General features: G+C 35.7%; 1 protein-coding gene and 1 pseudogene across 1 annotated transcript in view; one reads left to right on the forward strand and one right to left on the reverse strand.

Moving 5' to 3' along the window:
- Nucleotides 1–15,541, reverse strand: part of LRP1B (LDL receptor related protein 1B) — a 1,772,547-nt gene that overhangs the window by 909,099 nt on the left and 847,907 nt on the right. Inside the window, exon 7 of the mRNA XM_054562474.1 lies at nt 506–668. Coding sequence (XP_054418449.1) covers nt 506–668 — 163 coding nt within the window. The remainder of the gene's footprint in view (nt 1–505; nt 669–15,541) is intronic.
- Nucleotides 4,245–5,458, forward strand: LOC129061730 (heterogeneous nuclear ribonucleoprotein A3-like; annotated as a pseudogene).

A 15,541-nucleotide genomic window follows, 5' to 3' on the forward strand; every position in this document is an offset into this window, starting at 1 on the left:
GTATTTACGTATCAGTAGTTAGAGAAAAAATATTTGCTGTCAACTAACAAGGTGATGTAAATGTTTTAGTAGTACCCTTGAGCATGTATTATACCCCTTTTATAAGTCCTAAATGTTGTGTTGGATGTAGGTCTGTTAATAGTACATCTTTCAAGTAGCATTTTCAAAGTTTCCTAACTTTAAGGTCTACTATTAAGTAGACATAAAGGCTCTTCTCTTTAACCGTAAAGTACGTTGAGTCTCCTCTCTGGTGACTCCAAAGCAATTCTTGGGAGGCGGCATGCTGTTTGTGCGTTAGAATAGGCTTACAATATTGATGTGTGAAGGAATTGGTGTTTCTCAGCATCTGCTGGTAAATTATATACTTTTTGTTCCTTTAATGTGGTTGTTAAAAATCAACATCTAAAAAATTGAGCCTGCAGTCTTATATTCCACAACTGTCATCAGACTCTGATTTTTTCTTAATGAAAATTCAGATCTAACACTAAAAACAAGAATATCTTACCCTGCTATTGGATCTACTGCTATTGCCTTAGGATTATGAAGCTCCAGGTCAATCAAGGTGACACATACAGATCCATTGTAATTACAAACAAAGATCCGGTCACTGACATGGTCCACAAAGTAGAGATTTCTGGTAAGCCAGTCAATTGCCATGTGTTGCACATCTGAAAAAACACACACAAAATCATTAAATCACAGGTGCAAATCTACTATCATAAGCCAAAATGTACATAAGTCTACCCACACCATCGCAGAGAACATTTTAGAAATATAGGTAGTTTTATGATAAAAACAAAAAACTGCAAAAACAATTACTTGTCATGCAAAATAAGTGACTTAAGTACTCTACAAAAAAAAAAAAGACTCTTTCTTGATAACATTCTTCTTGCCATCTAAGGACTGAAGATGACATAAACACCAATGGTAAAGAGTTTATACATTCTAAAATATATGTAATCCCAGTAAAATATCTCTACTAGCTGTTGCATTTACCCAAAATAGTTGATTCAATCTAATTATCATACCCGGCTCAATAGCACAGCTAACTTCTTCAGTACTAAGAGGAGTAAGATTTTACTGTGAACTTAAAATAAATCCTTATTTTCAGATCCTCTCCCATTAAAAAAGAAAAGGTGGAGAAGATGGAAAAGGAGATTTGTAAGATCCTTTGTTTACAAAATGTATCCAAAACTTCCAAATAAAGGAAAAGGAGGGGTGAAATGTTCTTTCAATGACATAGGTAGGCATTGTAAAACAGACCTGCTGAAAGATTAATTAATTCTCTGGAAAAGTGACGTTCAATAGTACTTTCTGCAATGACAGAAACATTCTATATCTACACAATTCAAGAAAGTAGCCAATAGCCAGACATGTGTAGTGAGCACTTAAAATGTGGCTAGTATAACTGGGAAACTGAATCTTATTGTATTTCATTTAAATTAATTCAAATTTAAATTTAAAAAATATTGGTACCTAGTGGCTGCTGTGGATAGTATAGCTCAAGAAGAATATATGTACTTGACTTGAATATTTTCTATTTGAAAAGGTTGTGAAATTTCATGCTAATTAGATATTTATCTAGTAGAAAAGATAATCCCAAAGGTTATAGTTTTATTACCCAAACCATTAATCATTTTTAATCTCATCTACAAGTCTTATTTAAACATTCTTCTTCTTTCAAATACCTATCAATATCCAATTCCACTAATGTGCTAAGAGCATCAATGTCAGGCTGATTACCTCAATAATGCCATAAATAAATTTCTGGTTTTTACTCATTCTAAATTTTATGGCAGTCATGTTTTTATGTATGAAAATTATACTTTGATAGCTCCTTGTTTGAACTCACTTGGATCTATCATTAATTTACTAAAAATAATTTTTTTTAATCCTCACCAGAGGATTTTTTTTGTCATTGCTTTTAGTGAGAGAGGAAGGGAGTAAAAGAGAGAAGGAGGAAGAGACAGAGAGAGAGAGAGAAACATTGATTGGTTGTCTTCTTATACATGCTCTGACAGGGGATCAAACCTAATACTCGGGTATGTGCCCTAATCAGGAATCGAACCTGTGACATTTGGTCCATGTAATGGTGCTCCGACCAACTGAGCCACACAGGCCAGGGAAAAAAGGTTTTCCATCTTCAACCTGAACCTAAACAATCCTCCAACTGTACAATTCAAAAGAATTCTTTAGTAGCATGCTGCTTCAGTGAATTATACTCACTACAGAAACATTCATATAGATGCATGTGCCATCATCATTTGTAATGGTATATTGTCAAAGCAAAATAGAGAAAACAGCAACTTTATGAAAATATCTAAAGGACAAGGAGAAAGTGGATCTCACCTTCACTGGATACCTATCTTTATCAATTACAGTTTCATTGGAAAATTATACAGTCCTTATGGAAGCATAGAAATTTAAATGTTCCACATACCACATGAAACGTTTTTTCAGCCAGTTAGCAACCAGAATTCTTAAAAATCTGAACTATTGCTGTCTTCAGAAATCTGTAAATGTATGCTTTGTTTTGGTTTTCATTATTTTTGTGTTCTTACATCAGCTAGAGCACAGGACCCAGTATGTCAAATGTCACTGTGAATACCTTGGATTTAGATAATGTGATAAAGTATATTCAGTGGCACATCTTTCATGCTAGGTATGCAGTTGGTTTAGTCTATGCAATTGTAATTTCAGACAAAAGATCTGTTTGGCAGCATTCACGCCTTCTTTCAGCTCAGTATAACTGGAGAAAGATTCTTTGCTTCTGAAACAATAGGTATTGTTAACAACCATCCAAGTTTGAAGGAGCAGGTCTCATTAAATTACCTAATAACTAGCTAAATATTTAGTAATGTAGGGATTAGTTTTATTTCTTTTTCTTATATTTGACATATCTGTCTGATTCCAGTGAAATTTTTAATAAGATTGGAGAATTAAGGTACTTAGACAAAGAGTTCAAGTAAGCAAGCTGAGAGATAGATAAATAGATAAATTTAACTAACATGATTTCAACATTTTAGAAGGTAGATGAATTTTTCTAGGCAACAGATTCAGTATTTCATTTTTATTTTCTGATATATAGCAAAGATCATTGGAAATTACTGATGATAACTGTAATTATTCAATGACATTACATTAAAAATATATCACTAAATTTTTAGGAGTAATGTTAGCATAGGTAGTTAAATAGTTATTAATAAGGGAGGGTGCAAAGGGAGTCGGATATCAATTTAATAAACTGGGAAGCTGAATCAGATATTAGGACAGTGTTCCATCCATTAAGTCTACTGAGAAGCCATAGCATTTGCAGACTCATTCTCACACCCCAGGGAAATGCTGCCCAGAATATTTAATCTTCAGAGCAGACAGAAAATCTCCCCAGGGGTGCTGCCAACAGATACCAGATTATAGGAAGGAGGATGAGGAAACACTCTACCGGTTGGAAAGTAAATGACATAACAGAACTTTTGGACATGCGCAATAGAAGTCAAAATGTCACAGTGGAAAGTGTTTTTCACTTTGGACAAGTGCAGTAAGAGCCACACAGGAGCAGAGCTTAGCCTGGGGAAAAACTGGAAAGGAAATGGATTAAGTAGAGAGCTTAAACCCCAGGAGACCCCAGAAAGGAATTGGTCGAGGGAAGGACCCGACTCAAGCCCAGAAAGAGCCAGGAAGTTGGGTCGGATGATTTGAACAGTTCTTTGATTGTTACCGAGAACCAAGAAGATATAGGGTGGATTAACAGAAGTTTAGGGGAAGTTGCAGAGAGAGCACAGCCAGCCCTCTGTGTCCCATCCCAGAGGGTGTATTATTTTCATTATCCCCAATAAAAATCTTACTATCATGTTTAAACTTTTATGTTTTTAAACATAAACATGTATGTGTTGTTTGAAATACCTTTCTTTTAGCATGACAAAAGAACTCATTGCCACCAGTAAAGTAAGACCTTTATTACTTCACTATTACTAGAACAAAGTTTTCAATATATTCTTGTTATGTGTTTTACTTACCTTTCATTCAGTTTCCAATCAAAAGTCAGTCAGATTTCACCCTTACTGTTCTCTTGAAATGTCTGTTACTATGATCACTCAGAATTTCTTAACTGCCAAAAGCAAAGGTTGCTTTCTTCTCATATCTACACCAATAATCTAATAAACATTGGTATGAGTTTAAATAGTAAAACTATTGAAAGAATTTTGATGAAGAGGCGAGTCCGATCTCAAAATAGAAGTAAAACTGCCGCCTGGTCGCCCCCAGCCCGACTCCAGCCGTCGCCGCCGCCGCCAGGGGGAGGAGGGCCACGATCCAAAGGAACCAGAGCAGTTGAGAGAACTGTTTATTGGTGGTTTGAGCTTTGAAACTACAGACGATAGTTTAAGAGAACATTTTGAGAAATGGGGCACGCTCACAGATTGTGTGGTGATGAGAGACCCCCAAACACAACGTTCCCGGGGCTTTGGTTTTGTGACTTACTCTTGTGTTGAAGACGTGGATGCCGCAATGTGTGCTCGACCACGCAAGGTTGATGGGCGTGTAGTGGAACCAAAGAGAGCTGTTTCTAGAGAGGATTCTGTGAAGCCTGGGGCCCATCTAACAGTGCAGAAAATTTTTGTTGGTGGTATTAAAGAAGATACAGAAGAATATAATTTGAGAGACTACTTTGAAAGGTATGGCAAGATTGAAACCATAGAAGTTATGGAAGGTAGACAGAGTGGAAAAAAAAGAGGATTTGCTTTTGTAACTTTTGATGATCATGATACAGTTGATAAAATTGTTGTTCAGAAGTACCGCACTATTAATGGGCATAATTGTGAAGTGAAAAAGGCCCTTTCTAAACAAGAAATGCAGTCTGCTGGATCGCAGAGAGGCCGTGGAGGTGGATCTGGCAACTTTATGGGCCGTGGAGGAAACTTTGGAGGTGGTGGAAACTTTGGTGGAAGAGGAGGCTATGGTGGAGGTGGCAGCAGAGGTGGTTATGGAGGAGGTGATGGTGGATATAATGGATTTGGAGGTGATGGTGGCCACTACGGCAGTGGTCCTGGTTAGAGTAGTAGAGGAGGCTATGGGGGTGGACCAGGATATGGAGACCAAGGTGGTGGATATGGTGGTGGTGGAGGATATGATGGTTACAATGAAGGGGGGAATTTTGGTGGGAACTACGGTGGTGGTGGGAACTATAATGATTTTGGAAATTACAGTGGACAACAGCAGTCAAATTACAGACCCTTGAAAGGGGGGGGCAGTTTTGGTGGAAGAAGCGTGGGCAGCCCCTATGGTGGTGGTTATGGATCTGGTGGTGGAAGTGGTGGATATGGTAGCAGAAGGTTCTAAAAACTCAGCAGAAAAGGGCTACAGTTCTTAGCAGGAGAGAGAGCGAGGAGTTGTCAGGAAAGCTGCAAGTTACTTTGAGACAGTCGTCCCAAATGCATTAGAGGAACTGTAAAAATCTGCCACAGGAGGAACGATGATCCATAGTCAGAAAAGTTACTGCAGCTTAAACAGGAAACACCCTTCTTGTTCAGGACTGTCATTGCAAAAAGTGCAGCTATTCATTAATGCAATGTAGTATCAATTAGATGTGCATTCCTGAGGTCTTTTATCTGTTGTAGCTTTGTCTTTTTCTTTTTCTTTTCATTACATCAGGTATATTGCCCTGTAAATTGTGGTAGTGGTACCAGGAATAAAAAATGAAGGAATTTTTAACTTTTCCAAAAAAAAAAAGAATTTTGAAACTGGTAGTGTTATATAAACATGTAACTATTAACAATTTCTAAAGCTCAACATTGTTTAGGTTAAAAATTTAAAGTTTTACCCAGGGGAGTTTAATTTATAAATTTATGGGAAAATTAAAAATAATAAAAACAAGACAAATATTTATGATAATCTATAATTTATAATCTATAATTGAATAAGTTAAATAAAATGTTACATCAAATTTTCCATCATGTCTTAAAGCAAATAAGTAATTACAAGAGTTGGGGAACGTAGAAATTAAGCATTTTTTTTTAATTTACTGAAATATATGTATATATTGTGCTATGGGCTCAATTGTTTTCTCCAGAATTTATATGTTGAAGTTTTAACCCTTGGTACTTCAGAATATGACTGCATTAAAAAATATTAATATATATATTTGAAGAGATAATTAAGTTAAAATAAGTCTATTAAGGTAGGCCCTAATCCAATTGGACTGGTATCCATAAGAGATTAGACATACAGAAGACTCCTGCACCCAGAGGAGGGGCCATCTGCAAACCAAGCAGAGAAGTCTCAGAGACCATTCTCACTGGCGCCTTGACTTGGACTCCGATCTTCAGAACTGTCAGAAAATTGATTTCTGTTGTTTGAGCACTAAGTCTGTGATATTTTACTATGGCAGATCTAGCAAAATTTTCCATAATAGACCTACTCAAGTTTTTTTTTTTTTTTAAAGTAGTCCATGCCACAAATTATTGAAGACAAATGTCAAAAGCTTGCTAAGAAAAAATATAAAGGAAACGTCATGTGTCCTTTTAATGTCATACTGGACCATTGCCTAACCAGCGCCTTCGAGATTATGTAATTTTCCTGAGGAATATACTTTTGTTTAACTTACAATTTAATAGTTTTGATTAGGTCTTAGTCTATGAATTTAGATATCAATTTGTATATTGATAAATTTCAAATAAATTTTATCCAATACAGATGAAAACAATTTCAATCAGGTAGTAAAATAACCTTAGTTTATTATCCAGTGGGACTTTAACTAGTTTTAAATCTAACTTTGCAATCTCAAATTAGCATATTTTTCCTTTACTGATTGTAAATACTTGTCCCTTTTGTACTCCTTTGAATCAACTTTATCATCCTGCTGCTTGTCCCACTAATGAGCTAAGTGACTCATTAAAAAATGTTCACTGCATATTTTTATGTCATGTTTTTAACCTTTTGAAAATTATACATTAACTAATTTTATTACTTGATTTCCTCTTTAATTACCTGCTGTATGATCTCCAATCACCCAGAAATAACAGATTTAAATGAATACAATGATTAGAAAATAAAATAGGTAAAACTTTTCCACGGGGACTATGACAAACCTAGACGATGACTTCAAAGTATACATGTACCTAACAAGGCAGAGGCTCAAACTCAGCTGATGGTTTTCATGTTGAAATGCTTCTTTGTTCCAAAGACTACCAAGACATGGATTTCCAGATTTCTTTTGAAGTCTTCTATTGTTTATATATGGTAAATTAATTTATTTTAATTATAAAGCATTTTTTGGTATCAAACAAAACCTGTCTGCAGCCAACCTTGATCAAATGCCATTAGTGTGATTACATCAAAGCAGAGCAAAGACTATACATCGTTTAGTTCAGAATAAGCCTCTATTTACTCCTACCCTGGGTGACAGCATGGATGGAACTGGAGAGCATTATGCTAAGTGAAATAAGCCAGATGGTGAAAGACAAATAACATATGATCTCACCTGTAAGTGGAACCTAATCAACACAACAAAAAAGCAAGCAAAATATAACCAGAGATATTGAAATAAAGAACAAACTGACAGTAACCAGAGGAGAGGGGGGGTAATAGGGGAAAGAAGGGGAAGGGTTATCAAGGAACATGTATAAAGGACCTATGAGCAAAACCAAGAGGGGCTACGACTGAGGGTGGGAGATGGGGGGTATGGGTTGGGGGAGGGTGGTGGGGAGGAAAAGGAGACAACTGTACTTGAACAACAATTAAAACAAAAAAGAGAGAATAAGCCTGTATTTAAGTGTGTTCTTGAGAAAGTTCCTAATAGCCATAAAAACCATTGTTCATATAAATATAACATTCAGTTTACAAAGTGGTCAGATGGTTATACCAGACAACTAACCTTAAGAACCCAGTATAGCGATATGCAGTAGGTATTCTAAACTAAATGGCTGCCATTTAGTTTATGGCTTTATGACTGCTTATGATATTTGTGTACTAGATAATAGCATGGGACTAGATGCTATTCTCTAATACATAGTTAATTCACCATAAGATACTAAGATATTTCACAATAAGATAAACACTTGGTAGTTGTGATAATTTTGAAATATGCCTCACATTTTTTGGTACTCCTCCTTTCGAGAGGCAGAGTTTAATTCTTCTCCCCTTGAATGTGGGCTGTTCTTTGTGCTTGCCTTATATTAAATAAACTGTGGTAGAAATGAGGGTAATTTCCAAGGGTAAGTCATCAAAGGCATTCTAACTTCCATTTTGCTCTCTTTGTCTCTCCTTGGATCACTCACTGTGGTGGAAGCCTGCTGCTATGCTAAGAAGATACTCAAGCAACCCTGTGCAGAGGCTCCAGTTGCAAGGAAGAGAGAGACGCCTACCACCAGTAATTGCAAGGATGAGCTTGGATGCCCATTTTCCAGCCCTCGTGAAGCTGATACTGGATGTCTGAAGTCCTGGCTAATGTTGTGGTTACAATCTCATTAGAACCTCTATGACAACCATCTAGCTAAGGAACACCTCAATGCCTGACCCAAAATATATGAGAATAGATGTTTGCCGTTTTTAAGCCAGTAAGTTTTAGGGGAAATTTATTATACAAAAATTGATCACTAAAACAGTAGTCAAATTCCTGTAGCTTTTATTTTTTTTGTTTTTTTACAGGTTAAAAAAATTCTTAATTTTTTTCAATTGTAGTTGAAGTACAATATTATATTAGTTTCAGATATACAACATACTGATTAAACATTTATACACTTTACAGAGTGATCACCCCAATACATTGAGTACCCATTTGATATCATACATAGTTATTACATTACTGACCAAACTCCACATGCTGTATTTACATCTTCACAATTATTTTTATAACATGTAATTTTTACTTCTTAATTTTGTTCAGCTTTTTCACCCATCTTATAATCCTCCTCCTATCTGGTGACCGTTAATTTATTCTCTGTTATCTATGAGTCTGTTTTTGTTGTGTTTTATTATGTTATTACGGTGGTCTCCTTTTTCCCCCCTCACTCCCCTCCACCCAGTCCACCCCTCCATGTTCATGTCTATAGGTCCTTCATATATGTTCTTTGATTGACCCCTTCATTTTCTTTCAATCAGTTTTTTGATTCCACATGTATGTAAAATCATATGGAATTTGTCTTTCTCTTCCTGATTTACTTCATTTAGTATAATACCCTCTACTTCCATCCATGATCCATGTTGGTGCAAGTAGTAACAAGCTGCCAATCACGAGTTGCCCACAGCTGTGGCCTTCTGAATCATCCCAATAGTTTCCGTGGAGGAATGTTCAAGCTTAACGCAAAATTTGATGTAGATTTGTTTCTCTACTTGTTCAGTCATTTTGAATGTGATGGCCACATAGCTCACGTGCTCACTCAAAGGCATCTACCACTCCCACTGACTAGTATAGTAAAGTCATCATTGTTCACACATGTGCATATTAATTTATACACACACACACACACACACACACACAGACCTCGTATATGTGTATATATATAAAATCTTCACCCAACGATATGTTTATTAATTCTTTTAGAGCGAAAGGGAGAGAAGAGAAAGATCATTGTAAGAGAGAAACATCGATCAGTTGCCTCCCATATGCACTCCAACTAGGGATCGAACCTGCAATCTAGGTATGTGCCCTGACCAGGATTGAACCCATAACCTTTTACTGTAATGGACAATGCTCCAACCAACTGATCCTCCTGGGCAGGGCAGATCTCATTTTTGTTTTTTGTATGGCCAAGTAATATTCCATGGTACATATGTACCACGTTGCCTTTATCCATTTGCCTACTGATGGACATTTAGGTTGCTTCCATACTTTGACTGTTGTAAATAATGTGCAATGAACACAGGTATACATATGTTTTTTAAAATTAGTTTGGATTTCTTCAAATCTTTGTGACTTTTAAAGGTAGATTTTTTTTGGCTTCTCACAACTTGGAGGTCATATTTAGACATATCTTAACCAGAGGCTTACAGTGAAAACAAAGTGTCCACTTCACCTTTCTTTCCTCTCTTCCAATTGTTTTAGCTATTTCAATTGTATTTATTTCTATAATTCTATATAACATGTTTCAACTACAATTTTAAAGTTTTTAAGGTTTATATATACTCTATTGAACGTTCTAATATGCAAGATTATGATTTAGTTCTTAGTACCCCTGCACATGCACATATATATGAGGTCTGTCCAGAAGGTATCCAGCCATGTAATATGAAAAATAGAGACATTTACTGAAGAAGATACAAGATACAAGAAACATTGTACATAGGACAATGATGCCTCAATCCCCTTCAAAGGAGGCACCGTGGGACCTCACACAGTTCTCCCAATTGCCACTGCTGCCCTGTCATGTATTTTCCTGAATCTCACTGATGATCTGTAATCTCTTCCCTTTCAAAGGTGATTTTAGATTTGGGAAAAGCCGGAAGTTGCAGGGCACCAAATTTGGGCGGTAAGAGGACTAAGTCACCTGGGTGATTTGTTTTGCCAAAAAACTCTGCATGAGATGTGATGCATGAGCAGACATGTTGTCTTGATGAAGCTGTCAATCACCAGTTGCCAATAGCTGTCACCTTCTGATTCATTCCAATACTTTCCGTAGGGGAATGTTCAAGCTTAATGCAAAATTGGATGCCTAGTCATTGCTCTACTCGCTCAGTCATTTTGAATGTGATGGCCACACAGCACCTATGCTCACTCAAAGACAGGTATCTCCGACCCCCGCTGACTAGTACAGTGAAGTCATCATTGTTCACACATGTGCATTCCAGTCCTCTCTCCTTGGCTGCCACAAACCATTGCATCAATGCTTGCACAAACCATTCTCGTTCTACTAAAAATGGCTGGGCTTTTTCAGCACAGAACTTATACATTCATACTCTCTCTCCTCTCATCTTCCCACAATCTTAATTGTTATTTAAATTAACATTTGATGTTTTTGTAATTAAGGCTATGTGATTATTCTTATTGAAGGTATTTTATTATAATTATTCTCCTTTTCTTGAACTTTATTGCAAGATTCTATTTTTCTTCTTCTCTCTTGGTTATATAATTCATTGTTGCATATTTCTATAAAATAACTCTAAAACTTATCCCTAAATGGAAACAAAAACCAGTAATCAATAATTATTTTTTCTTTTGACATTCTCGTATCACCTGCCATGTTTTTGTTCCAATCTGTACTTGGCTTGCGCCACAACCATGGTCTTTGGGCTTTCTTTTATAAGTCAAGGTGCTTATTGTTTAACTTCTTCAGAAATCAAACATTCCATTTTCTTCCAAATTAAAGGATAAGTTGCTCATGCCTGTGGGGACTAGGGTAGGAAATCTGGTTGCCTAGATATTCTAAAAACCGGTTGTAAACTAATCTTCTTATTACTAGCTTTATCCTATATCTCTACAGTCAGATGTGTCTAGAGTATCTATTGTTTAGCCTTTCTGGGCTTCTTTATTTTGATACTCTGCTTACACTCAGCAAAGCAAAGAAATACTAAAACTAATTAATTTATCATTTAAACATCCACTGTTTATTGTCCAAAATTAGCTCATATGCTTTGACTCCTCTCTTTCTTTTGTTCTTAATATAAAGTTGGTTTTTTACTGTATTTTCAGTGGACTTAAAACAAACAAAATTAAAAAACAATAGAAAAATGCTTTTGATCAGTCTGCAATGTCTAACAGAAAGTCCTTGGGGACAGTAAGCAGGGAAGTTTGGCATCTGTTCATCATTTTTAAAAGATCATTGTGACTTATGTGAGTAAGGGGATGAGTCTGAAAGCAGGTGACCAGTTAGGCAGATCCTGTAATTTCAGGAGAGATATAATGGCTTCGAGGAGTATCAGAACAATGGTGAGTTTATGTGACATATATTCACCATATCTCTTTTGTCAGCCTTAAGTATATAATAATATTTGAAGGAATACATATAAGTTATATTCTAGCTTAGATGAAGGATCCGTGAATGATAGGAATTTTGGAGACATCACAGAAAGTCAGAAACATTCAAAATATAGATTGTTAACAACCACACATATTATTATATATTATAAATAGTTTAAACTAACATTTTTATTTCCACCCAAATATCGCCCCTCAAGTTGAAATGCTGCCTTCCCTGAAGAGAGTTGTAGTGTTTGTAATATAATAAATACAGAGAACATCAGGCAAAAATGAAATTGAAAAATACTAAGATTATAAAGAAACTATTCTTTTTTTCCTAAAGTTATGTTTCTTATTTTAAGTGGAAAATTAACATTTAGGTTTTTTCCACATTTCTTTGTTAGAACATTTGGAAACACTCCCTGAATGATAAGACGATGTAATTTTTCTTATTTTTATATGTTGCCATAATATTTATTAAGGAGCATATACTCACTTCATCTTTTGTAGAACTTAATCTCATCCCTAAATAAACTGAATTCAGCAAACAAAGTCTCTATTGGCTTAGTATAATAATGAAAATAATAAGAATAAATTATTATTTTTGAGAGGGGGGAAAGGAGGGAGAAAGAGAGGGAGAGAAACATAAATGTGAGAGAGAAACATTAATCAGTTGCCTCTCATATGCCCCTGACTGTTAACCACACCCACAACTGAGGCACATGTCGACCAGGAATCAAACTGGTGACCCTTTACTTTGCAGGACAACACCCAATTAAATGAGCCTTTCTGGTCAGGGATGCTTGGTATACTAATTAAAATGGTATTATAGTAGTTTAGCTCGGGTTTACTGTGGGCCGGCATGTCCTTGATAAGGAACAGAACCAATGGCACATCACAGAGCCCTCCCTTCTCCTTTAAGTAATGAAAGGTTGCATCTTCCTAGGCACCAATCCTGTTTCTTAAACACATAAAGTATGGTCAAAATGAGGATCAAGGTCAGTTCTTTATTCAAACAGCCACAAAGTTCTACTTATGATCTGTACTATGGGCTATATGGAAAAAGAAAAAGAAGGCGCTTCTGACATAGCATAGAGGGCCAATATCATATTCGTATGGATATTGGAAGTTCCCGTACTTTTTGTTAGGAGGAAGGGATATGAAATGATGAGTTTTTGAACCTCCTTGCACTTCATGGTTCCACTATTTCTTAATCCCTTCTCTAACCCAAACTACAAGCTAACCATATTTTCTCTAATGGATAGACATGAAGAAGATGTCAGAGTTAGTCTCTCTAGAGTAAAAAAAAATAGTTTACACAAAAGTGTTTTTTCTCTGTTAGGCAAAACTTTGCACTCTTATTTCAAATGGATTAATTCTTCATTCCTTTCTCATTTCTCCCCACTTCACCCCATATTAAATCTATCAGAAAATCTTACAGCCTTCACCAGAAACTATACAGTTCTTTCCATCTCTGTTTTACTCTTTAGTCAGGACAATACCTTCTCTCCCCTGATGGCTACAAGAGCTTCATAACTGGTCTGTCTGCTTCTCTTCTAAACCCACTGTTACAGTCTTCACAGAGCACCTAGAGTGATGGTTGTAATGTTACAAATGATTACTAGTGAAGGAAATCTTAGCTGATAGACTCCAGGTGTTTATTCTCCTACATGAATGCTTTCAATATACATCATCAGTATTTTTATAAATATCTAAGTTTGCTGAACTTTAGCTCCATTTTAAGTCAAAACTTTATGGAGTATTTCTCCTTTTAAGATTTTGCCATGTATGCAAATCAGAAAGTGAGGTGTGAGAGGCTTCCAATTTCCATTTGTCTTACTGTTTCTTCCAAACAGTTTTAATAAACTACACATTTTACTCTAAAATACTGAAGCTGTATTCTTATTTTCCAAAATATCACTCCTCTTCTTAAAATCCTCAATGACTTCCTACCCCACTTAGCATAAAATTCAGTCTTTAATGTGGCTTACAAGTTTTCCAGATCTCCTTTTTATCTATTTTCCTTGCTCATTCTACTCTAGTCCAGGCACCTCCTTAATTTTTCATCAACCTACAAAGAAAGAAAGCTTACACTTTAGGATATTGGTACTTGATCTTCAAGACAAAAGAGTATTTAAATATGCATAGCTTGTACTCTTACTTTAGCCAGGTATCTGTTCAAATGTCAGTTTCTCAGAAAAGCCTATTTTAACCAGTCAATATTAAAAAGAAGCGCCACCCCCACATACAGAAACTCATCCCCAATCGTCAATACCAATGTACTAATTTTATTTTTGTATTATTCATAACTGATTGGAATTTTTACTTATTTATTAGTTCACTGTCTCCCTACACTAAAATATAAACTCCATATGAGCAGGGATTTTGTATGTATAATTTACTGCTATATTCCCAAAACCTAGAATTGTATTTACTTCATGGTAAGTGCCAAGTACATATTTTCTAATCAATACTAGTGCCCTATTCACAATAACCCTTTCTCAAGAATCTCCTTACTAAAATCTCTGCTCTCAACTCTAAAACCATCAGTGTAAGAGTCATCTGAAGTCCCGACTCCTTTGTTCTTTGCCCAGGAAAGACGTATATAAAAAGACTCTATATTATTTAATGTGGATGAGTAATTTCATAAAAGCACAATTAGGCAGATAGCAATTGCATGAATGAGTACACAGGGTAAGTAACAATAGTGCTGGGAACTATAGCGCCATAAAACAGTGTGGGAGAATAGTAACAACTGGTGAGCCTGAATGATCAGGAGAATGTACTGACAAAACGCTGTACTGGGGATACAATACCATCCACTACATCTACTTTTTAATTAAAATTGCCACACCTTGGCTTCTAATAATCTTACTGCTCCCAATTTTCTAGAGTCTTTCTTTCTTATCTCCTCCTACAAAATATCATTTTATAACTCTCAGAGTCATGTAACTGTGTGGCCCTTATTACTGTACTCTAAGTAAGAATTTACTATCACATGTGCCACAGCTTTCTCTGAAACCACTGTTTACCTTGACTGCTGTTTGTACATGTTCTATTACTCTAGATTACCTGTTGGTTCAAATTCCTAAAAACACAAACTTTTGATTAACTGATTATTATTGTTATTACATATTTATATTATGCATCATATAATTATTATATAGAATATACTATTTACTGTATTTTACTATTGATTGCTTATTATTCAGATTCTTAACCTATTCAAGATATAAACCCAGGATCTGAATCACAACAAATAGAAAATTATGTGTTTCCCCTAGGTATTAACTCCAATGTGCAGTAAGTAAAGAAGGGACTATGCTGGTCCTGTGACTAAGGAGAGGTTCAGTTAGTCCAATATTATCAGTTGCATTGGATCAGGTAAACAAAATTTCATCTGAGAAACCCAAGGACCAAATATTTGTAGAATATTTCCATAACTATGTTCACTACTGGCAAATATTTATTCATAGTTCATTTTTATTGTATTTTTTCCATTACCATTTATTCCCTCTATACCTTCTTCCACCCCCACTTCCACCCTGCCCCCCACAATATTATCCTGTTGTCCATGCCCATAAGGTCTTTTTCCTTTTTGCTCGATTGCTCCACATATACTATGTTTATGGATAGGAAGAATGAACATAA

Source organism: Pteronotus mesoamericanus, unplaced genomic scaffold (assembly GCF_021234165.1).
Source record: "Pteronotus mesoamericanus isolate MK-2021 breed Mesoamerican mustached bat unplaced genomic scaffold, CSHL_Meso_final scaffold_651, whole genome shotgun sequence".
Classification (NCBI taxonomy): domain Eukaryota; kingdom Metazoa; phylum Chordata; class Mammalia; order Chiroptera; family Mormoopidae; genus Pteronotus; species Pteronotus mesoamericanus.